Genomic DNA, 24,035 nt, shown 5'->3' with positions numbered 1-24,035 from the left:
CGAGATAAACTAGTTGATGTAGATTCTTTTCTTATATATAAAGAGTACATATCAAGCATAAGAATAGATGCTTTTCTTGACAATAAGAAAGCAGCTATTGTTCAGAGTTAAGTCAATAGGAGGTTGAATAAATTCGAGTCACGGCTTTATGTAAATACGCTACAAAAAAAAAAAAAGATGGCATTGGCTCAAGGGGCTGTTATTCTTGAAAAATAATTCACTTACCATTAAACCTAGGACAAAGCATCCGAAGGTGCTTCTCTATCTTGACCTCTTGAGAACTGTTGTGACCTGCTGTTGATGTCATGGCCCGAACATATATATATATTTTAACGCGCTCTCGACAAATGCGCTTCTATTAACTATTTTAGAAATTCACTCAATCAAAGCCACAAACTTGGTCGACGTCACTTAAAGTGGGGGGGGGAGATAGAAGGACATGCCGAGTCACCAGCTACGTCATACTGTTGTTTGGGAGGTTGTGAGAGAGGGAATCCCGGGCAAGATAAGCTTCGCCCTTTTTTTTTTTCTCTCTTTTTATACCAATAAAAAAAAAACTCCCCACTCTTTTTTATAATGGCATCTAGATTGATCAGCACCAGTTTGATGCGCCTTCCTCGCACTATGGTTGCAGGTAAAAGCGCTTTCCTTACTAATGACTCGATTTGACATTTTATAGCAACCACAGTTCGTTCTTTTGCCACAACTTCCACTACTTTGCAAGGTAAGCGAATATGCTTGTCAAACAAAACAAAACAAAACTAACATAAGCAATGTAGCTGCTCAAAAGAACTACAACAAAGTATCTGCCGATCCCAACTTCAAGTCTGGCAATGACGACTTTCACAACTATGGCAAATATTTGATGTCTGTTTTACCAAAATTCATTCAACAATACAGTGTTTATAAAGATGAGCTCACTCTTTATGTTGCTCCCACCGCTGTCTACCAAGTCATGCGCTTTTTGCGTGACCACACCAATGCTCAATTCAAATCTGTTATGGATATCACAGCTGCCGATTTCCCCACTCGCGCCAATCGTTTCGAAGTTGTCTACAACATGTTGAGCATGAAGTACAATGGCCGTATTCGTGTCAAGACGTATGCTAGTGAAATTTCACCTGTTCCTTCTGTTGTCCCCTTGTTTAATGGTGCTAACTGGCAAGAACGTGAAACATATGATATGTTTGGTGTCTTCTTTACAGGTCATCCTGATTTGAGACGTATCTTGACTGATTATGGTTTTGAAGGTCATCCTTTGAGAAAGGATTTCCCCTTGACAGGTTATGTTGAAGTGCGTTATGATGAAGAAAAGAAGCGTGTTGTTCAGGAACCTGTTGAATTGGCTCAAGCCTTTAGAAACTTTGAAGGTGCTCTTTCACCCTGGGAACAAACTGGTAAGTAAACAACAGAATCCTGCAGCATTTACTGATTCTTTAAGGTCCTGGACGTGATGATACTCCCAAGCAAATTGAAAGTGATGAAAAGAAGCAATAGATATAATAAATTGATTATTTATTCAAGATGTTCTTTTTTAACTAACCATAGTTTATGATCAAACAAAACAGGCTTTTTAGCAGGATAAGGTAATAATTTCATAGGGTCACTCTGCATACTATTGCTGCTGCTGCTGCTGCTACTACTACTACCGCTGCTATTGCTTGTTCTTCTTTGTTCAGATAAAGGAGGTAATTGAGCCACACGCCATTGAAGTGTATTTAGTTTTTCAGTCAGATATGTGTTGCGTTTTTCCAAATGTTGAATAAATTCAGCTGCTTTTGTCAGCACAGTACTCTTTGAATTACTGATCTTTTGAAGTGAAGGAACAAGCTCAATGAGTCCTTTAAAACCATGACGAATATTGCTTCTTCTCTTTTGTTCAGAAGCAAGATGATTTTGTCTTTTTTCTTCTTTTGTTAATAACAATTTCTTTTTACGTGTGTTCGTGTCCTCTTGAGCAGGTCTCTTTTTCAAGAGTGTATAAGATGGTTCAACAGAGTGACGTAAATAGATAGGTGTTCTTTTGTGTTGATAGGATCTTTTTTGTTCATCTAATGCCTGTAGAATAGAATGTCTTCGTTGCTCTTCCTGTTGTTGATCTATTGAAGGTAATGTTATATTTTTGTCCATAGAAAAAGCATCTAAAAAGCTAGTAAATGTCTTTTGATCTTGTTCATTCAAGACTGCGTTTGTATTGGAAATAGAAGAAGAAAACAATAATGGTGGTGGTGGTGGTGGTGGTGGTAATAGTAATAGGCTATTATCTTATACAAAATTATCACACTGTGTATTTTGATTTTTTTTTTCTTTACCCTCAAATGGCACTGGTTCTGGTACGATTTTATGCTGATAATGAGTTAAATCTCGATGTTTATAAAACCAAGTGTTTAAAGAAGTCATGTTAAAGAGAAAGAAAGAAAGAGATTCACACAAGCCTTGAAACCACGTTTCTTAAGGTAACACGAATACTGGTTATTATTATCACATGTGAGAAAAAAAAAAAAAAAGCAAAGGTATTACCCCATGACTTTTTATTTTAAAGCCGAGACTGAGGAAGTATTTGGCGAGCAACATGCAGAGCTATTGCTTCAATCGTCACCATAGGATTGACTCCTACTGCTGTGGGTAACAAGGATCCATCAGCAACATACAAATGCTTTACTTCCCATGTTTCACCAGTAGGTTGAATAGCAGAGACCTTGGGGCTAATACCCATTCGACTAGAGAGAGAGAGAGAGAGATGATAGATATACAGTTAGATGACATCATATTAAACAAATAGATTACCATGAACCCAATTGATGGACAGAGACAAGAGGCGTAGAGATAGAACTGATGCCTGCCTTTCGAACGGATTCAAGCCAATGTTCAAAGCGAGGATGATCAACTCGAATGTTTTCTTCTGGAGAGAACACAAAGGGTTCCACATTAGGTTGTAACGTATAAAGTTCACGGGCACCAGCAGCAACCATCAACTTCATGTTACGCTCTAAACTTGTGATCATGACTTGTTGGTCGAGCTTGGATAACACATAATCAAACACTGGATTCGGATTTTCGGGATCATGGATTACTGTGCCTATAGAGTCTGTATCTCGGACGACATTGATCAGGGAAAGAATATGGTCATGTCTCAGCATGAGTTCCTTATGTCTGGCTGCACCCAGCCATGGCAATTTAGTAGCCAATCCACCGGGTAAAACTAACCCTTCTTCTATCTTGACATCGCCTCCATCTGAGACTCTTGAAATAAGTGGGCCGTCTTTTTGTCGGATGGGTTCATCAAACAAGCCAAATCCAAACAAGATAGGCTGAAGAACAAGATGTCGACCAATATGAGGGTTCTTGAGTCCACTTGCCCAGAGCAAAGAAGGCGTTCGAAGTGCTCCACAAGCAACAATAACTCGTGTGGCCTGAATGGTGGTCTTTTGTGTACGGTGTACAACGCATTCTACACCAACCACCTTTTGGTTTTTTGTAAGCACACGAGTGACTTGCGTTCTGTCCAAGAACCGAGCTCCGTATTGATGTGCATCTTTAAGCCAACTATTGGCTGTACTATGTTTGATACCTGATCGACAGCCATACATACAGCGACTGCAGTGATGAGGTTTACCACCTGTATTCACATAGACTTTTTCAATAGGATAACCCAGGTCCCTAAAAAATAAAGGTGCTCAGTATACAGTGCATCTCTGTGTATGTGTCTGAGTGTACCTGCATCCTTTCTCAAACTTTTGATTGGTGAGTGTTTCCAATATGTTTTCTTGACTGGCACCAATTCTATCAAATACATAATCAAGATCCTTACTAAACTATACACATTGTTAGACATGGTTTTAATCTACCTATTTTACCTGAGGAGAATTAAAATGAGAAAGCCCTTGAAGTATCCATTCTTCTCGAACAAAATGTTGTGGCTATTTTATGAATCAGAACAAGAAAGATTCCCCCCCCTTTTTTTTTTTTTACCTTGAGTGAGACCAAGTAATTCACAGCAGTACCTCCACCTAAACAAAAAGGGGGGTGAGACAAATTTGCATAAAAAAAATCAATGGTTACCTAGAGTAGCACCTGACAAACACTCAATCGAATTATTTCTGGAAGTCATGGCAGTACCCGTATCATACATGTTTTTATAAGCTTCCTCTTCATTAGGAACCATTTCACTCTGATGATAGTATTTGCCTTTCTCAATGACCAACACAGAGTACCCTGCTTTAGAAAGTTCAGCAGCCACTACGCCTCCTCCAGCACCACTGCCAACTACCACCACATCAAACGAGAGATGGCCTTGCAACGCTTCTTCTGTCGTCATCATGGGCAACCTTTCGTGTTCAATAGTACTATAATCTTGATGTTGTTCAAAAAAGATATCCCGAGAAGCATGATAGTTTAAGCACTCATTCAAGACCGAATTCTTTCTGTTGTAAGCATGAAATAGACAAAGTGAAGCAAATGCTTTGTAAAGTGTGCGGAAAGTAAGGAACGAGGATTTTTGCCAGCCAAGTAAGACTTGTTCTCGTTTCTCACGATCCAGTTCAGTCAAAGGTTGCCAATGGCCCGTTAAGAGTAAAGCACCCGGACGAGTGGCCAACATGTCCAGGATACGCACAAGTTCTTTTTGTTTGGTAGGAGGAACAACGTCTTGGATGAATTGGATTACCACAGGTGTAAGACGAAGTGAAGTTGCAGAGACGTGAGACATAGTCGATATGTGTTTGGGAGATATGCCAGATGCTTGGAGTTTTTGTTCAATTGCATGTTGTTCAGTAGGTGAGAGTGGGGCAATGAAGGTATCAAAGATAGCACTCAACATCTCAATCTGCGATTTATTAAGTACGAAGGGCATGTTGCTTGGCATCATAGAGAAAAAAACAAGAAGAAAAAATAAGAAAGTGTGTGAACAGGACAATCTATAATTCAGTATAATGGCATGATGTTACATGCATTTTAAATCAATCTTCTGTGTGATATTTCTTGTACATTGTGTATGCGAAAAAAAAACCCCCCTCAGTGTTTGTTGTGATCCAGAAAAGGGACAATCCCATTATCCTTTTGCAACACATCTCCTGACTCGAAATAAAAAAAAATTTTTGGCACAACAAATGCCTCTGGGATTTTAAGATGATAATCATAAAGATTTATTATTGCCTCTTTGTGCTTGAACATTTTTTATTGTAATATAGACTCCACACATCAGAGCTTTTGGTTGCTTTATAGAAAAAAAACGGATTAATATGATATCAACGTACTTTACAGCAGAATTCAAGTGAAACAACGTAAAAAAGTGCTTTTAGAATTTACTCAGATAAAGAATCATTTTCATTGCAATGGACAGATTTTTATACCAGTCGGAAAACTCTTTTACATATATATTCTCTTTGTTCTTCCATGTGAAAAAGCAATGAGCACACTGAGTAGCTCTGCACAGCTTATTATATCAATCGAGGCGTAAGCCTAACTTTTTTGACTCCATTCGATCTACAACAAGTAATTCTATGCCACTCTGATAGAGAAGTAACGCAAAGACCACTTGTCTGTGCACATTTCAACAAGACAGAGTAATAATCACTATGAAAGTGATTGGCTAAGCCGCTCAGCCCCGAATTTAAACATCCTAGAAAAAACCATCTCTTGTCTTTTTTTCTCCCTCGTCTTTCTTAAGGTAAGTACATTTTGCTCAAAAGGCTTGTGTTCTCATTTTTTTCTGCTCTATAGACATGAAAGAATGGTGTCTTTCAACAGTGTAGTTGTGTCTGTTTGATGCTTTGCTTTTTTGGCGCTGTTCAGATATGAGGTTGCACTGAGACTTGTGTAATCAAAGGCTATGCATAACAACTGATTGATTGCAAGGTGTACTCTACTCAGTCTGGTTTCCCAGGTGTTTGCAAAGCGTTCGATCAAGTGATCTAGGGTTTTCAAGATCTCTTCTTCAAGCTTTGGCTCTCTTATGCGCTTTAAAGGTGTTTATTTAAGGCTTGGTAAGTTTTCTTAGTGTATGTGGACTTTTTTGAGCCTTCTTGTTGCTGCTTGAGAGACTGATCACCTTTTGCTCAGACAGGAAGAGGACCTGAAGAGACTTGATTATTCTGATCAAGCCCACAATATATGCGTATTGTAATAAAAGCTATGCGTGTAATCCAGTTGTATTAACGGCTTTTTCCACTCAAGTCTGTCTACTTTATTACTGTCTTTTTTCTTCAGTATGAGCTGGACAGGGCTCATTTCACTTGCCAAACTATAATGATGCTGCCTTTACTGCGCTATGATATCACGTTTTGCTTTTGTATACTTGACTGTTAGCAAAGAGAAAAAGAAAGCTCATCAAAGCAGAGAGTACGCCTAAAAAGAAAATTGGTGTTTGAAACATTGAGCTCTCCTTTTGCATGACATTCATTGCTTATCATGTCCAAAGCTGGTCCTTTTGGCTATAAGAGTGTCATGTATTATAGCAAAAATGGCTCTTAGAAACTTCTTGAGCCAGATAGTGCATAAATAAGAACCCGTTTAGTGAGCAACATCTACTGAAATAAGCCTCTGTTCTACCAATTACAGTGTACAATGAACTCTGGATGCAGGTTTGAAGCCAACGCTCAAATGAACTCGACTTTTTCGTCTTAGCAAACTCGTTTTCTTTTTGTCAGAAGTATCTAAACGTGATCCTAGCTCATTTCGGTTGGATCAGACCTACAATTGGTCATTCCAAAAATTTTGGATGAGCTTTTTTTCCATCTTCACGGACCTCCGTGGATCCCTCATAGGTCAAAAAATAGATTTCACAAAACTGTCAAATCAATGGTATCATTCGACTCCTTGACTCGAAAGAACATGTTCTAAATGAGGAAATGAACCATTTTAGTAGTCTGTTTGTCGAGTAATGGCGCATCAAAGAATGGCTTGTTTAGGCTGTGTTTTGAGTGTTTTTGCTATAGATGTCATATAGAACTTGTCAATAATGGATCTCTCTAAAGGGACTTATGTTATTTTGAGTGCTAAAGAGCATAGAGAAATAGAAACACAGGCTTTTTTCTAACACAAATATGGAGCAAATGAACATGGAACATACCAGATGGCTATGCTGCGAAGATTGAAATGGAAGGCAATTCCGATTCTTCTCGCCACATCAAAATTGGAGCTTTTGCTGAGAACAACATGAAGACGCAGTCATCTGGCTTTGGTGCAATGATAAAAGTTGCAGATTCTTGTTCTTTTAACTTTATTAATGTAGAAAATATTGTGTAAATGAGCAAAAATGTTCTAAGGATTTTCGTTCATATCTCAATATTTCCATGATACAATTAACAATAAAACACATTCACCAAAAACTATAGCCCTTGACGCACATCTTGAGTAACTAGACTTGTATATAGCTCTATTTTTTGTCTTGTAGCGTCAAAGAACAAGATTGAAGATTGTCAAACCAACGATTTTCATGAGTAATACCCTTTGGTCGAAACGCATATTTTGGTCATTGTGGATATGTCGGATTTTTTGGTCTGAATCAACTCCAAGGATACCATGTATGTCAATGAACATGATTTCTAAGCACGTAGAGTGTTTATGCGTGTATAAGTAGGTATTATGCTACTTTTGTGCAGCGGTGCTACCGTGTGTATTTGTCTATTCTTTTAATGAGTTGAATCTCATCATTGGCTTGATCAGTACATTAAAAGGGCTTTCAAAGAAAAGACACATCCGTTCAAAAGGCACAATGTTCTTTGCGCCATTTCATGGAACTAACCACATCTTCTGGCTGAAAAGAATTAATTCATTGTATGTATATTATACTCAGAACATTTCTTTTTATCACTGCATTAAGTCTGCGAGAGTCTTGGTAGTAAAACAAACAATATTAGAAGCAAAACGACTAATTTGAACGCTTGAGCAGTCGGTTGTTTTTATACACGCTACTTCAATAAAAACCACTAATCTTGGCATTAAAGACCAATTCTGCAAAAAAATTGTTCTTTTATGCTTCGTATTAAACATTATTGGTAGCATCATTATGTATTATTGGATCATATAAACGCTTCTTTTGTTACACTTATATACATACATCACATGACATCTTCTATCCACCACCATGGCTGGTTGCATGGATCCAATCATACACTAGTACATCCATATCTTGAAGCATCCTCGAAAGACAAACACAAAAGAGAGAAGCCGAAAAGAAAAGAAAAATATATTCGGTGCATATCAGCAACTCAGCCTTGAAGACAGCATTCAATAAGAAAACGACCATGAAATAAGAGCAGAAGCACAAGTCTGCCTATAGAATAACATGGGTTGTTTGCGCATGATCCATGTAACGTTACCTGTTATAATAAAAATCCTCACAATTGTATAGGTTGTTAAAGAAAGAAGGTCATGGCTGAAACCTCTAAGACACGCGAGAGATACAGTAAGCACTAAATTGTCAACATGGTATGCCACAGACTTTTTCAATTGCCATCCTATAGCCAACGTTACCTGTAAAAGAAATTTTAATCAATGTTTTATCTAAAAGTTGCGTTTAACGACAGTACCTCGCCAACCCATTCCAATCACAAACAGGTTGTTTCCCTGCTCATCATTAATGGGTATAATATGGCAGTATTGACTCTGATATTTTTTATTTACTGGTAATCTCCAAGCCTTTTATCAATGTTGGCTTTCTTCCACTCTGAGGAGTTCAACTCCATATTCATAACTTTCGTCAAAAGGTCAATCCTTCTTTCAATTGTACTGCTAGTAGATTCTTGATCATCGCAAATTTCTTTATTTAATTCTCTAGATGTCTTTGTAGCATTGCTATAAGCGTCTTCACTATTAAATACATTAAAATGACTAGTTATTAGCAAAAAGATCCTATTTCTAAAGACTTACTCTTTCATCACACATTGCTTTTTACGGAAAAACATCACAATGATCATTGTGATTGGTCTGTAGGACCCAAGCTCGCCTACTCCTTCATTTACCTTTATCCTCTCCTTTCTTTTTCTTTCTTAGGAACCATCTCCTATTGGGCATCAGCTGCATAAAAAACAGTAAATTGAGTGAAAAGACCAAGCCACGTATTTAACAGCATGGACTGTTTTTCTTCTTGAGGTATTCAAGAGGAGAAAAATCATCCTTCTCTTTTCTCTAAACATACTATGGTTAAAGTCAAAGTTCTATCTCGTTCTTCCAATGACTATGTGAGAGAACGTGCTCAAGATATTCACAAAGTACAACGCAATTTTGACCCAACTGCGCATCCTTTCGAACAAGGCAGAGAATATGTCCGTGCACTCAATTCAGTCAAGTTGGATCGTATGTTTGCAAAGCCTTTTATTGCATCACTCAATGGTCACATTGACGGTGTCTATTGTTTAACAAAACATCCTTCTAAGCTCAACTCAATGATTTCTGGTAGTGGTGATGGTGAGATTCGCATTTGGGAGTTGTCAGAACAAAGCACTACTTGGAGAGTACAAGGTCACCGTGGCCTTGTGGCAGGCGTCTGTCCTGGTAAAGAAGAAGGCCGCTTTTTGTCTTGTTCTACAGACAAGACTGTCAAAGTATGGGGAGAAGATACAGAGCCTATCGAAACTTATATGGGCAAGCATTCCTTTACGGGCTTATCACATCATCGCTCAGAACCTCTTTTCGCTACATCTGGTGGCACAGTGGAAGTTTGGGACGAGAACAGATCTGAACCTATTCATGATTTTGCTTGGGGAGCAGACTCTTATCAAACTGTCAAATTTAACCAAGTTCAACAAAACATTTTTGCTTCTTGTGGTACAGATCGTACTATTGTCTTGTATGATTTAAGAACTAGTTCACCTATCACAAAGCTGGTCATGTCACTCAAGACAAATGCGATTGCTTGGAATCCTATTGAAGCTTATACGTTTACGAGTGGTAGTGAAGATCATAATGCATATACCTTTGACATGAGAAACATGAAGTCTGCTAAGAATGTATTGAAGGACCATGTCTCTGCCATGTAAGCAAGCTTTTTTTTTTTTCGTATAAGACGAACTAACGTGTACGTATATAGTATGGACGTCGACTATTCACCTACAGGTCAAGAAATTGCTACAGGTTCATATGATCGTACCATTCGTTTGTATGATGTTGGTCAAGGCCATAGTAGAGATTGTTACCATACAAAGCGTATGCAGAGAGTGTTCTCTGTTCAGTTCTCTATGGATAGCAAATATGTCTTGACTGGTTCTGATGATGGCAATGTTCGTATTTGGAAGACACATGCTAATGAAAAGATTGGTATCAAGGACTGGCGTGAAAAGAACAAGCTTGAATATGCTAGCAAGTTGAAGGAAAGATTCGGTCATATGCAAGAAATCCGTAGAATTGACAAGCATAGAAGAACACCTAAGGACATTAAGATTGCAGACAACAGAAAGAAGGAAATGACAAATGCTGAAAAGAGAAAGGATGAATTAAGACGCAAACATTCCAAGAAGTTGGACTCTGTTAGACGTGTACCTGAAAGAGAAAAGTCTATCATTGGTATCGCTAAATAATTCAATTCCATTTCATATTCTTATTGTACATTTCTTCAATTGCATCATTTAATAAACCTCTTTTTCTTACTTTGTATCATATAACTAAACAAGTTGAACAACTAGACTAAATCTTTCTGTAAAAGCAATGGTGCTATTGTTAATATCAAAGCTAACAAATGTTGTATGTTTTGTCAAGATTGTGTTGACTATCTTATGTTGATTTAGTATGAGTGTTGCATTGGTATATTGATCAAGAAAAGCTTTGTCATGACTTATGATAGTAATGCGATCAAGGTATTCTGTCTCTGAAAACCCAAACTGACCATTCACGCTTAATGTATTGTTGGTGAACACAAAATTGACATTGTTGCTCTTGTTAGATGAGTAACCGTCGTCCATGTAAAGTCGACCCAACGCTTGATAGTTTTTGTCGAGAGCAATGATCAAGCGATAGGGTGTATCAAACGTGTCTTTTACTGAGAATGTGGAGGTCTTTGTGGCAATGATTGCTCCGCCTCGTATACATACGGGAATATGTAGCAAAGGTGCATCTAAATCCAGTGTTTGAACATGATCGTCTGCAATAGAAACAACCGAATGATTGCCATACCAGTCATACCAAATGCCAGGAGGAAATTGAGCAGACTTGACTTGAGTTGCGCCTTGTGTCAGTACAGGCAAGATCATAAGGTCTGATCCAATAAGGAATTGCTGAGCATTGTCCGATAATTCATTGACAAACATTGGATACTCAAACACTAATGGTCTCCATACACCCGTACCCAATCGATGCGCTTCTTCAAAAAGTGTATAGAAATAAGGCAAAAGAGTATATCGAATCTCAAGTACAGTACGACTTGCATTAGTCCATAATGATTCTGTATGGTCCGTATTCCATGTATCTGATGTGCGTGCAAAAGGATAAAAAGCGCCTACTTGTATCCATCGAATACAGAGCTCTTCATCTTGAAATCGGCATATACTAATACCAGAAAACACGATGCCCAGCATTTGAAAGTTCAATACTTTGGGTATAGACAGTGCCAAACTCTCCCAAGTATACATTTCGTGGCTGACATGACCCATATACTGCCCACTGCCTACAAATGTAGATTGGCTGAACAAGAACGGCCTTAGAGTAGAATTATAATTTAAGATAGCCTATGATTGATGTGAGTATACCTATATAATAAAACTGACCTACATTTCTTGTAAAATAGCCAGAAGCATGTCCATACAAGCTATGAACATCATAATGTCTGATATTCCCACTGTGTTTTGCGTTCATGGCTACTGTTTTGTCGGATAAGTCATTAAGACCATGATGAATAGTATAGTTTGGATACAAAAGATGGTATGTCTCTCCTGCCATTGCATCTAATGCTGCTTTTTGAGTTGCATGTATTCTTTCTTGTTCTTCAGGACTGTAAAGCCATGGAAATGGAGGCTTTTGAGATTGAGATCCACATGAACCCAGGCAAAAGGAAGTTGGCTGATTCATGCTGATTTCTAGACCATCCAATGGAGATGTATTCATCAAAGAAGCAATGTAATTATCCCAGAAATGTGTGATATTGGCATGCCACCAATCTGGATACACAGCATAGTCTGTCCATCCTAGTCCTTGATATTCAAAAGCATCGACATTTTTGATAAAGACATCCAATGCTTGACCTTGTTTGTAGAAAGTATCGTTTACAGAAATAGCTGAATTCACGATGCCTATCTTTTTTCTGTCTTGTTGATACATTACAGTATTCATATCAACACAATGAGATTCAATAGGGATCTCATCAAATGTAAGTTTTGTCTGAACACAATCATGGAAACCCAAGGCCCAATGTGCTGGTAGCATAGATCGACCGATAAATGTAGTATAAGATTGAACAACTGCATCAGGTGTACCATCCTCAGGAACAAAAAAGTAAAATTCAAAAATGCCGCCAATGGCTTTAAAAGTAATTCTGTCTGCAAAAGTAATGATATCCATCCCATTCGCATTCAACAGAAGAGTACCAAACGCAAGTCCATTGTTGCGAATGTCCATATAGAACGGATGTGAATTATTTGCATGTCTAGCAAAGATAGTGGTGACACTATTCTCTGGTGCTTTAAATCCTTGTCCAAGGCCATAGATATGTGCTTCATGAACAGGCAAATGCGTACTGATTTCCAAGTACTGACTTTCGAAAACAAATGCAAGATCTGTTGTGTCAAATAAGATGGAATGATCCAATGTTCGAATAATCTGAAATCCAAACGGATCCATGGTGTAATTGAAGCTATAATTCGTTCTTTTTCCTGGTGAGCGTCTCTGGCCTGTTTGTATCTGTGTATCTGGTCTTACAACACCTAATGGTGAATTTGGTACCACTGCTTGTGTGCCGTTCTTGTCATAAATCTGTTCATTTGAGTTAGATAATGTTTATACAACACACTGACCTTGATTTGGACTCGTTCAGTCGTTTCATAGGTCACTTGAACGACAAGTTCTTTGATAATAGAACTAAAGTATTCCGAGTCACTGTTAGAGACAAGAGAAAACTGTATATTTGTTTCTGTCTGTTGAATACTGCCTTCAACTACTTTATAGGATTTTGCGTCTACAGAATATGAACTCTTGAAAGCAACTCGCAACAAAGCTTACCAAGACTCGTAGTGTCATAAGACTGCTGACAATTGACAACAAAACAAGACAAGACACAAACTAATAAAATGACATTGTATCTCATGTATGAAAGGATTAAAATTTCAATTTCAAAAAAAAAAAGAAAAAAGGGAAAATTAGTCTATAAACACATAAAAGGGAGTTTTTTTCAAGATATTTTTATTATATAAGAATTAAGAAAAAGAAATAAACCAAAGAGGCCTAAGAGAAAGAGAAAGTAAGTATAAACAACTAAAAAAAAAACAAAAGGAAATATACATAGTCGAAATCACTCAGGGTGTCATTTGAATCATGTAGTTCATGTGAAGAAATTCAACAAAATAAATTTTGCTAAAACATCATCGTGATTTCGACCAAGTATACCTGTTAAATAACTTACCAAAAAAGAGTTTAAAAGAAAGAACAAGAGAAAAACAAGGTCCAACTGTCATTTTTATAATAGAACGGAAAAAATTTTGCAGCGTATGGATATCACAGTCCAGAGCAGTCATGCTCCATAAATAGAAATCGAATCATTTGAATAAAAAGAACCCATTTTTATCTGATCTAACATGGTGATGGATTTCTTTAGATCCTTTGATTATCAGATCTCTTTCTCTACTTTTTGTCTGTTTTGGCAGATAACCCATTGGGTTTGCATGCGTAAAATATACGGCAACTTGTGTAGTCGTTCATTCTTTAGTATAATTAGGATGATATTGCATGATACATTTGCATATACCAGAACATGAATAAGGATCAATTATTTTTAAGTAAATATCGTCAAGTGCATAAGGCTTACAATGGTACCTTCATGAAAAGGAGATATTAACATGGCACATTGTCTATTTCATTGTCTTCGTCCTATCTCTTTCATAATAGAAGCTTTACGTAAATACACTACAAAAAAAGGTGACATAGAAAAAGATTCACTTACCATTAAATCTAGGACAAAGCATCCGAAGGTGTTCCTCTAGGCATCTTGGTTATCTTAACCTCTTGAGAGCTGTTGCGGCCCAAATGTATATTTTAAGTTTTAGCGCGCTCTCGACAAATGCACTTCTGTTAACTATTTTAGAAATTCATTCAATGAAAGCCACAAATTTGGTTGACGTCACGAAAATCATATTCAAGCGCGTGAAAAAGTCGCGTATAGAAAATTGTTTCTTTTCTATCTCTACCTATACAATGACTGGTTCATATGACTCTAAAAAGATAATACACGGCTGTATTCAATATGCAATACGAAACACCTTGACTAAAAAAAAACCTTGCATGACTTATGCTTATTCAAGAGTCGTGTCATTTAAAGCAATTGAGGGCATGATGGGTTCAGCCTTTGCAGTAGAAAGCTTTGAGATACTATCCGAGTTCCCCAGTCTCCATGACTTCTTTCTGATAGCCAAGCAAAAAATAGAACCAGAGCAATACATCGAGGACTTTGATGGCTGGTATTTTGATATCATGAATTTATTGGAATACAATGCGAATGTCAGAGCCTTTCAGCCTATCTGGGACTCTGTTTTACAAAAAGCGGGAATCAAAGACCCAGAAAACGATTATTTGTTTGTTGTCTATCGTGCGGATGATGCAGTAAAGCTAAGGGATTTTGATCTGGAAGAAAACTACGCGTCTATTCCACTTGTTTCGTTGGATGAAGCATACAGTGACGAAGAAGACGCCAAGGAACTTGATCACAAAACTAGTCAGACACCATGCAACAATCAATCCATGACCATCAAAAAGATTAAAGAAGAAAAACTTGTTCATCACCCAGATTCTGATTTCGACTATGATGAAGAAGTAGTGAAAGATAAAGTAACTATTGAACTTGTCCATACCAAACAAGTAGAAAAAAGACAAGAAGAATCTAATGAAGAACCAAAAGAAGAGGTAGATCAGACAACACTAGAAGCCCACAAAGAAAGCCCGCAAGAACCCATTCTGGTGAATAAAAAATATATGCTGGATCAAGAATTGATTAACTTAAACAAAGTAAGATATACAACACTCACTCTGCTTGTTTAATCCATCTTCTTTAGCAACATGCCATGTCAAGAGAATCATTCTTGGCTAGGGCTTCTATAGTTGATAGATTGAACCATTTGATTAACGTTGTTTGGGGACAAAAAGGTCTCTATGTCTCTACTTTTGGGTAAGCGACATACTATAAAAAGCACAAAGCGGCTTATAAGATTAGATCTTCACTCAGTGGGTTAGGCACAGATAAAGCAGATGTCGATCTATGCATTGTAGTTCCATACTGTTCTAATCATACTGAATACGAAATGCAACTCTTGAGATTACTGCCAAATTCAGTATTTAACATGAACTCTGTAGCAACTTACTTGGCTGGAACAGGCATGGTGAATATTGAACCTATCAACAATGCCTTTGTGCCTATCTGTAAATTTACTGATCCTGTTACTGGACTACACTGCGACATAAACACAAACAGCACACTAGGCATACACAACACGAAACTGATCATGCAATACATGAAATTAGATGTTCGAATCCGACCTTTTCTGTTTGCACTGAAATATTTTGTTGAATCTCAAGACATCAATTATACAAGAGGTGGAACAATGTCTAGTTATGCCTATCACTTATTGGCATTGCACTATCTGATGAATGTACAACATCCACCTGTGATTCCCAACTTACAACACCTCACTGGTGCCACTTGTGAGAGCAAACGCTGTCTATACAAAAAGAACATAAGCTTAGTAGAAGGATGTGATGTACGCTATCATGACTGTGTGGTGATCAACAATACAGAAGCAGAAGACCTTGCCATTACATACGAATTAGATGAATACTCAACGTTATGGCCATCAAATAACACAAAAGGGGTTGGTACTTTGTTGGTTGAATTCTTTGAACATTACTCGAATCGTGACAACTTGTTCAAGACAATGTCTATATCACCACCTATTGAACACCTTCAAATGCAACAGAAATGGGAAAATAATCTGATTGTCTTGCCTGACCCATTTATCAGGTCTCGAAATGTGTGGTAAGTAATGAAAGAACTGTGTATCTATAACATCTTTCTCTAGTAAAACTGTGACTCTTGTTGGAGGCAATACTATTTGCAAAGAATTCAAACGTGCTTATGATATGTTAAAGGAAGGCAAGAGCTTCAGTCAAGTTGCCCAGTCTAAAGATACCACTTCCAGACCAGTGGATAAGCAATGCCTAGACTATAAGTTTGGCAGAAAAGACCTTCGTCATATACAACGCTATAGACCAAGTGTAATTTATTAATATTCCTTAAAAGATGGATATTTAAGGAGCATTTGAACATAGTCATTAGGATCGTCTGGTAAATCGTTGTATGTAGCCTAATAAACATGAGTTTGTCTATCGTCATAAAAATATACTGTACTGCTTCGTTTTGCGTTCTTTTATGTTCTTCTTGTACTTGTTTTAATCGTTTCTCTAAATCCTCCAGCCTTTTTGCTGCTTTTGTTCTTTCAAACTCTAAGCGAGCAGCACTTTCTGTAATGACATTATACTCTGCAAAGGTTTCTTCCTGTCATAAATAAAACATCAGCCATTCAAGATGAAACATGTTAAGCTTTGACATACTGCAGTCGTACGTTTATCAGGCCTCAATAGATACTCGCTAATAGACCCAGGAAATAGCTTCTTGCGTGTTCGCTGGTGAATTTCTTTACCTAAGGGTTGTAGATACCGTTTACCAAGTTGATTCAAATCTACATCATCACTTGTGGAACCAGCAACATGTAATAATGTTTTGCTATACACATCGCTCAGTACTTGCTTCAATTGTGTATCCACAGTCTGTGACATTGCCTGCCATTCTAATTTCTTTGGAATGTCTTTAACTGACTCTATTGATCGTGTTAGTCCATCACTGATAAGAGAGCGATGTACCTCTTCCATAACGAATAAGTGAATAGCCTTCTTCTCGCTTATCAGGTGTAAGGATGTCTTTCTTATAGCCAAGCTGATTCGGATTGTATCGTAAGCCTGTTAATGCATGAGATGGTCTTGTTGGTTTATAGGGTCTTTTGTCTTCAGAATCTTGATATTCTTCGCCAGGTTCAGGACTTAGAGAGACCCGATTGCTCTCCATGGCTAATTTTTGTCGTTTGGTATACATGCTGAGAAAGATAATGCAATACGCGTTGAATTTTCTTTTTTTTTTCTGAAAAAAAAAAAGGACGTGTAGATCAGTTGGCTTATGTAATCATGCCAATACACAAAAACGAGTCTTGGCATTGGCTTGGTATTTTTTTGACGTTTTCTGTCAGATCTGATCAGTGAATTCTGCATTGTTTTTCATATTCTTTTCTTACTAAATTAATGCATGTATTTGTATCCTTCAGAACAAAGACTTCGCTTGTCTCTTTTTCCAGAATAATGCAGCTTAAACATAATGCCAATGTTCATCTTGGCGATAAAAGCTTTCTTGGGTCGGAGGAAGAGCGCCGAAAAAAAATATTATGTTTTAGGCATTGATTTCCTATTTCATACTGTGTACAGATCGACCGAGCATTTACTTTAACATCATTGCATATCATTTTTACTAAACACGGTATCCATTGCGTTATTTCTCAGCATGTAGATAAGCTGATTTCGATCCCAAGAAAGAAAAAAGAGAAAGAGAGATAGGCTAACCGCAGCAAAAAAAGGCTCTAATCGAGTTCAAAACAAACGACGTACAACACACATCGTCAAACAAACAAGACCATTCCCTCTCTCTTGTGTTGCACAAATCAATTCTTGGTATCTTGGAAGTTTGGCATTCACAACGATTAGAAATAGGCACTACTAAAGCTGCATAAAAGAAGGATCTCATTTGATATGATTCTTTTAAGCGTCATAATCAAGGAATATAGGGCTGTATGTCAGCTTGGATTTATAATTCACATTGTTTGCATGATTGGTGTTAAACATAGTTTCCTGGTCTGTACTACAACCGAATGATATAAATACGTTGTTGTTTTTTTTTTTCTCTATCTCTATCTCTCATTTTTATTTTATATACACACATATATACTGGGAATGAAAGACTCGATACACTCTTCCCAATCTTCGTCATCGACTACTACATCAATTGACAAAGATGTAAAGAAGAATGACATAATAAACAAAAACAACCTGTTAAGCAAAGAATTAGAAGACATTCCGACTCAACAAATTGAGTCTATAGAAACAACAAAAAAGAAAAAGAAAGAAAAAGGAGAATCAGTACCTATTTACAAACTTTTTCGATTTGCTACTCCTTTGGAATTACTCGGTGTCATTATTGCCGCTGTTCTCTCTGCAGCAAGTGGTTCTCTTCAACCTGCAAGTATTATTATTCTTGGTAAATTCATGGGCACTATTTCGTACGCAATGGCATCTGGAAACATCAGCACGCTTGCGAATGATGCTCATCCGTTAGTGCTTGCCTTTGTCTATATGGGCACAGGTGTTCTTGTGGGTTCTTATTTCTCTCAATGTCTGTGGATCTTGACAGGCGAATACCAGGTGCGTCGTATTCGCAATCTCTATGTGCACTCAATTCTTCGTCAAGAAATGGGTTGGTTTGACAAGGCAGAGGAAGGCTCATTAACTACCCGGTTAGTGACTGACACACAATTGATTCAAGATGGTATCTCAGAAAAACTCGGTAATTTTGTATTGTGTGTTGGCCAATTTGTTGCAGGTGTTGTGATTGCCTTTGCGACTGGATGGAGACTTGCTGGTAAAATAAACCCCCATCTTCATGCAATTTATTTATTCATTTATTCTAGTTGTTATGCTGGCTGCTATGCCTGTCTTGGGTGCTGCTAGTGTGGCCATGGGTCATTTCATTACAAAATACACACTGAAAGCACAAAACTCATATGCCGATGCCGGTTCAGTAGCTGAACAAGTTTTTTCTGGTATCCGCACTGTCTATTCTTTTTCTCTTCAGAACCGATTTGCTATCTTGTATGAAACCCAGTTAATAAAGGCCATGCATACAGGTGTCAAAAAGGGTCTCGTCACTGGATTGTGCTTTGGCGTGTTTATGTTTACGCTATTGTCCACCTATGGTCTTTCGTTTTGGTATGGTGCCAAATTAACACGTGATAAATCGATGGCAGGTCAGGATGTGGTGGTTGCTTTCTTCTCTATGATCATGGGCGCCATGGCTTTTTTGGAACTACCTCATAATCTTGCTGCTGTCTCTGCTGCCTGTGGTGCTGCCTTTAAAATCTATGCTGTGATTGACCGTGTACCTACGATCGACGTCGATAGAAAAGATGGCCTTATGTCTGACAAAATCCTGGGAGAAATCGAGTTTAAGGACGTCAAGTTTAACTATCCCACTCGACCAGATATCACCATCTTAAAGAACCTCAATTTAAAAATCAAGCCTGGCATGACCATCGCTTTTGTGGGTCCATCTGGCTCTGGAAAATCAACCAGTGTCCAACTGTTGCAACGCTTTTATGATCCTTTAGAAGGTTCCGTCCTTCTTGACGGTAAAGACCTCAAGGAATACAATGTCGCTTGGTTAAGAAGCAAGATCGGTGTTGTTTCTCAAGAGCCTGTCTTATTCAATATGACAATCAAACAAAACTTGTTGATGGGTGTCACTGAACAAGTCTCGAATGAAGATATTGTGGCTGCCTGTAAAAAAGCCAATTGTCATTCTTTTATCTCTCAATTACCCAATGGTTATGAAAGTCTTGTCGGCGAACATGGTGGGATGCTCTCGGGTGGCCAAAAACAACGTATTGCTATTGCCCGTGCTATTCTGAAGAACCCTACAATTCTTTTATTGGATGAAGTAAGTCATAACATAAAAAGAAAAGAACAAGATTTAATATGTAACTTTAGGCCACTTCTGCTTTAGATACTCAGTCAGAACGTTTAGTACAAGCTGCTTTGGATGCTGCTGCTGCTGATCGTACTACCATTGTCATTGCTCACCGCCTTTCTACCATTCGAAATGCAGATCTTATTGTTGTCATGCAAGCTGGTGATCTTGTGGAACAAGGTACCCATACGGATCTTCTCAAGCTTGATGGTATCTATGCTGACTTAGTCAGAAAGCAAGAAATTGCCACCAAACAAGCCGACCATGAAGTAGAACAACTTGATTCTGAAGAACTTTTAAAGTGTGAACAACAAGCATTGATGACTGAAAAACAGCATAAGGAAGATGAATCTGTAAATGAGAAAGAAATGACGATCAACTTGTTTAAATCGACCAGTCGTGCTTCAATCGATGCGCATGCATTGAAACTTCACAAAGAAAAGCAAGACCGCAAGAACATAAAAGACAAGCGCGTGCCCCTTGGCAAAGTTTTGAAGCATATGCGTCCTGAATGGCCCTATATTTTTCTTGGTGTGGTAGGTGCCGCTGTAGCAGGTACTGCTTTCCCTTTGTTTGGTTTTATCTTTGGTCGTGTGGTTAACTTACTTGTGATTCCTAGTCCTGATGCACCTGGACCTATGGACGGTACCAATCTCTATTCATTCTTGTTCTTTGTGATTGGTATTGCTACATTTTTTGGATTCGCTACTCAAGTAGCCGCCTTTGAAATTGCTGGTGAGCGATATACAAGACGCCTTCGTGCAAGTATCTTTCGTGCTATGATGAAACAAGAAATTGGCTTTTTTGATGAAAAAGACAATTCTCTCGGTGCACTGACGGCCAAACTCGCCATTGACTCTAAAAACGTAAATGAATTAGTGACCAAGACATGGGGAGACATCACTCAGATCATTGTTACTGCTGTCACAGGTCTGACCATTGCCTTTTATCATACTTGGCTGCTGACCTTGATCATTCTTTCTGTGACACCCTTTGTTGCTGGCGCTGGTTATTATCAGTCCAAGATTGATGAAGGTTTTGTAGACAAGAGCAAAAAAGCCAATGAACAAAGTGGAGAAGTCGCTGCTGAAGCCATCAAAGAAATTCGTACTGTTGCTGGTCTCAACAAACAAGACTATTTCGAAAACAAATACTACCATGCTACTGAACATCCTCATCGCCTTGCTCAACGAAAGGCTTATTTGTCATCCATTGGTTTTGCGCTTAACAAGGGCATTGTTCGTTTTGCTAATGCCATTGGTTTTTATGCTGGTGTTCAATTGATTTTGTATCATGGTCTTTCATTTGAACGCATGTATGTATGTATGATGGCCATCTTGATCACGGCAGAAGGAGTGGGTCGATCAAGTACGTTTGTGTCTACGTTTGCAAAAGCCAAGTATTCCGCCATTGCTGCTTTTGAGATGCTTGAACGTCAACCCTCGATTGATCCTGAACTTGAAGGCATTGAGCCCAATCGTTCTCAAATTCGAGGTGATATTGATTTCAATGACATTACATTTCGTTACCCTGCTCGTCCTGATATGGCCGTCTTTGATGGTGCATTTAATTTGCATGGTAAAGCAGGCCAAAATATTGCTCTTGTGGGTCCTTCAGGTTGTGGCAAGTCAACAACGATTGGTATGTTACAACGCTGGTATGATTGCGCTTCTGGCAGCGTCTGCTTTGATGATACCAATGTCAAGAACTATACCTTGGGCAATTTACGATCGCACCAAGCCCTTGTTTCTCAAGAACCTGTGTTGTTTGATCTCACGATTGCTGAAAACATTCGGTTTGGTGTAGATGAAGACAAGGACATCAGTCAACAAGATATCGAAGATGCTTGTAAGGCTGCAAATATCCATTTGTTTATCTCTGGTCTTCCCGATGGATACAATACGCGTGTAGGTGATAAAGGCTCTCAATTATCAGGTGGTCAAAAGCAACGTATTGCCATTGCTCGTGCCTTGATCCGTAAACCTAAGCTCTTGTTGTTGGATGAAGCTACTTCTGCTCTTGATAGTGAAAGTGAAAAATTAGTGCAAGCTGCGATTGACAATGTGCTTGAGGAAGGTGGTCGTACAACCATTACTATTGCTCATCGTCTGTCTACTATTCAAAATGCTGACTTGATTTGTGTTGTAAAAGATGGCCGTGTGATAGAACAAGGCACACATTGGGAACTTTTGAGACTGAATAACGTATACAGTGAATTGGTTCATCAACAATCACTTAATGTACACTAAGTATAAATACCTCTTAACAATAGTAATTATAATAAAAAAAAAGGGATTTCTCTTTATTCAAATTTAATAATGATATTATTTAAACAGAAGCTTGAGGAGTGGGTTCGACGAAATCCTTGGAAGCCTTGGCACCAGTGTCATCACCAGCAGCAGCAGCACCACCGTGAAGAGCCAAGAGAGCAGAGACATCGAACTTGGGAGCCTTGAGGATCTTGACCTTACGAGTGTAAGTGTTTTGGAGAGGGTAGATACCTTGGCAGGCCTTTTCAATGCGGACAGCAATGGCATCTTGAGCGGATTGAGAAGCAGAGGAGGTAACCTTAGCAACCAATTCCTTCAAGTCACAAGCAGAGGCTTCTTCAGTCATGATCTCGAACATCTTCTTACGGATTTGACGGATTTGAGCAGAAGTAGCATAGGTGGTCTTCTTGATTTGGTTACGGCGACGAGCAGTGAAGGAGATGGCAAAGAGACGGACGAGGTAACCGTCAGTGGTCTTGACATCAACGAAAGCTTCAACCAAAGATTGCCATTTCTTGACCATAGAACGGAGCTTGTCGGTGGTCATGTCCATACGGTAGAAGTTGGTAAGACAGTTCTTACCTTGGATTTCGTCAACCTTCAATTGGATCTTACGGAAGGAGCGAGATTCGTCCTTGGAGAGATCACCAAGAGACATTTCGACGACACGACCTTGGAGGGAGTCGTTGGCGTTACGGAGACCTTGAGTACGGTTGACAAGTGTCTTACCGACTTGACGAACATCGAACATGGAAGGAGCCTTGATATCATACCAGTCCTTACGGGTGAAGGGGTCAACGCTAAATACAGAAAAAAAAAGTTTAGTCTCAACGTAATCTGGACATGTTTTTCAAGCAGCAATAGCATTCTACATGCATACAAATGGTGTTTTTCTTTTCCTATTCTTTATGAATCGAAAGTCATGTCGAGTTGATCTTTTATTCTTGGTGTTTCTCTTTTAACAAGAACTCTGTTCATGCTTCCCTTTTTCCATTATCGCTATGAATGCTTTTGCTGCCTGAATGAATGTATCACTTACACCTTCTTCTTCAAACCCTTCTTTCCTTTACTAAGGCGCTTGTTCTTGCCAACAGCTAATGAGGCATCAAGTTAGTATGGTCATATTGATCTCTATACACAGATAGAAGATGGATGGATGGTTGATACATACCCATATTGTCGATTAAAAAGAAGGATTGATAGGTTCTGTGGTCTGTCAGTCTATTTGCCATCGTCCCCCCCCCTCCTCTAGGCCCAGTGCGAACGCTGTTTGAAAAAATAAGCCAAATAAGCGTTTGTTTTAAATCCCGTCAAAAAGTACTTACAGTTGAAGAAGCTCTTTCTCATTTAATACAGCATTCGCACGTCTAATATTCAAATGTCTGTTAATTTAACATATCAAATTAAAAGAAAAAGAAAAATACTAAAAATGCTTATGAATGTTCTGTACCGCGAGTATGAGTATCGATCACTGCTTGGCATATGCTAGACACCAAATATTCAATAAGGTCAACTTTGACCTTCTTCCACAAGCACTGCATTCAATTCAACAGTTTATCTGATTCCAGTCTTTGTGGTTTTTATTCTCTGCTGTTTTTCATTACCTAATGCAGATAACAATATTTTATTTCTTCAAATATCATGATACTTTAGATGAATAAAAGTCGTCTGTACTAGAATAGACATTTCTAATACTTGTAGAGATACACCATGAGTAAACAAGCATTCACATAGCATGGTTTATATACAATACATGCTTATGCAAAAGAATGGATCAAGGTTTATTTTCTTGT

The 24,035-nt window shown here is 38.3% G+C and overlaps 9 protein-coding genes across 9 annotated transcripts; 4 read left to right on the top strand and 5 right to left on the bottom strand.

Annotated features, from left to right (window-relative positions):
* The first annotated feature begins 262 nt into the window (after positions 1-262).
* On the top strand, positions 263-1,842 carry B0P05DRAFT_4569 (uncharacterized protein). Its single transcript, XM_051573952.1, has 5 exons — positions 263-634; positions 689-724; positions 780-1,397; positions 1,442-1,688; positions 1,731-1,842. Exons 1-4 carry the CDS (start codon positions 577-579, stop codon positions 1,495-1,497), a joined length of 768 nt encoding a protein of 255 aa, XP_051439688.1. The 5' UTR covers positions 263-576; the 3' UTR covers positions 1,498-1,688; positions 1,731-1,842.
* Positions 1,699-2,190, bottom strand: B0P05DRAFT_458643 (uncharacterized protein; the record flags this gene model as incomplete). The annotated part of the gene is made up of 2 exons (XM_051573974.1): positions 1,699-1,952; positions 2,004-2,190. Coding segments are annotated over 2 exons (441 nt in total), but the record flags the coding sequence as incomplete, so codon positions are not given.
* A 302-nt stretch (positions 2,191-2,492) lies between these two features.
* B0P05DRAFT_521073 (GMC oxidoreductase-domain-containing protein) lies at positions 2,493-5,039 on the bottom strand. The gene is made up of 6 exons (XM_051575837.1): positions 4,063-5,039; positions 3,973-4,010; positions 3,858-3,920; positions 3,718-3,815; positions 2,725-3,660; positions 2,493-2,678 (listed from the first exon to the last, which is right to left on the bottom strand). Exons 1-5 carry the CDS (start codon positions 4,865-4,867, stop codon positions 2,784-2,786), a joined length of 1,881 nt encoding a protein of 626 aa, XP_051439686.1. The 5' UTR covers positions 4,868-5,039; the 3' UTR covers positions 2,493-2,678; positions 2,725-2,783.
* A 4,101-nt stretch (positions 5,040-9,140) lies between these two features.
* On the top strand, positions 9,141-10,517 carry B0P05DRAFT_460792 (WD40-repeat-containing domain protein; the record flags this gene model as incomplete). Its single annotated transcript, XM_051574030.1, has 2 exons — positions 9,141-9,976; positions 10,031-10,517. 2 exons carry the CDS (start codon positions 9,141-9,143, stop codon positions 10,515-10,517), a joined length of 1,323 nt encoding a protein of 440 aa, XP_051439685.1.
* Positions 10,518-10,601: 84 nt separating this feature from the next.
* Positions 10,602-13,231, bottom strand: B0P05DRAFT_567624 (glycosyl hydrolases family 31-domain-containing protein; the record flags this gene model as incomplete). Its single annotated transcript, XM_051581146.1, has 4 exons — positions 10,602-11,660; positions 11,704-12,900; positions 12,942-13,102; positions 13,147-13,231. 4 exons carry the CDS (start codon positions 13,229-13,231, stop codon positions 10,602-10,604), a joined length of 2,502 nt encoding a protein of 833 aa, XP_051439684.1.
* Positions 13,232-14,168: 937 nt separating this feature from the next.
* On the top strand, positions 14,169-16,468 carry B0P05DRAFT_521061 (uncharacterized protein). The gene is made up of 4 exons (XM_051575836.1): positions 14,169-15,141; positions 15,189-15,301; positions 15,347-16,165; positions 16,209-16,468. Exons 1-4 carry the CDS (start codon positions 14,236-14,238, stop codon positions 16,414-16,416), a joined length of 2,046 nt encoding a protein of 681 aa, XP_051439683.1. The 5' UTR covers positions 14,169-14,235; the 3' UTR covers positions 16,417-16,468.
* On the bottom strand, positions 16,469-17,376 carry B0P05DRAFT_521060 (uncharacterized protein). Its single transcript, XM_051575835.1, has 3 exons — positions 17,050-17,376; positions 16,538-17,006; positions 16,469-16,493 (listed from the first exon to the last, which is right to left on the bottom strand). The coding sequence occupies exons 1-2, from the start codon at positions 17,276-17,278 to the stop codon at positions 16,702-16,704; spliced, it is 534 nt and encodes a 177-aa protein (XP_051439682.1). The 5' UTR covers positions 17,279-17,376; the 3' UTR covers positions 16,469-16,493; positions 16,538-16,701.
* An 807-nt stretch (positions 17,377-18,183) lies between these two features.
* Positions 18,184-22,221, top strand: B0P05DRAFT_460468 (P-loop containing nucleoside triphosphate hydrolase protein; the record flags this gene model as incomplete). The annotated part of the gene is made up of 3 exons (XM_051574009.1): positions 18,184-18,868; positions 18,918-19,942; positions 19,993-22,221. The coding sequence occupies 3 exons, from the start codon at positions 18,184-18,186 to the stop codon at positions 22,219-22,221; spliced, it is 3,939 nt and encodes a 1,312-aa protein (XP_051439681.1).
* A 77-nt stretch (positions 22,222-22,298) lies between these two features.
* On the bottom strand, positions 22,299-23,440 carry B0P05DRAFT_521053 (40S ribosomal protein S1; the record flags this gene model as incomplete). Its single annotated transcript, XM_051575834.1, has 3 exons — positions 23,414-23,440; positions 23,282-23,336; positions 22,299-23,042 (listed from the first exon to the last, which is right to left on the bottom strand). The coding sequence occupies exons 1-3, from the start codon at positions 23,415-23,417 to the stop codon at positions 22,301-22,303; spliced, it is 801 nt and encodes a 266-aa protein (XP_051439680.1). The 5' UTR covers positions 23,418-23,440.
* Between the last annotated feature and the right edge of the window lie 595 nt (positions 23,441-24,035).

Source organism: Gilbertella persicaria (assembly GCF_025201335.1).
Source record: "Gilbertella persicaria strain CBS 190.32 chromosome Unknown B0P05scaffold_1, whole genome shotgun sequence".
NCBI classification, from domain to species: Eukaryota; Fungi; Mucoromycota; class Mucoromycetes; order Mucorales; family Choanephoraceae; genus Gilbertella; species Gilbertella persicaria.
Note: the sequence above shows the minus strand (reverse complement) of the source record. Positions and strands in the feature narration are given on the sequence as shown.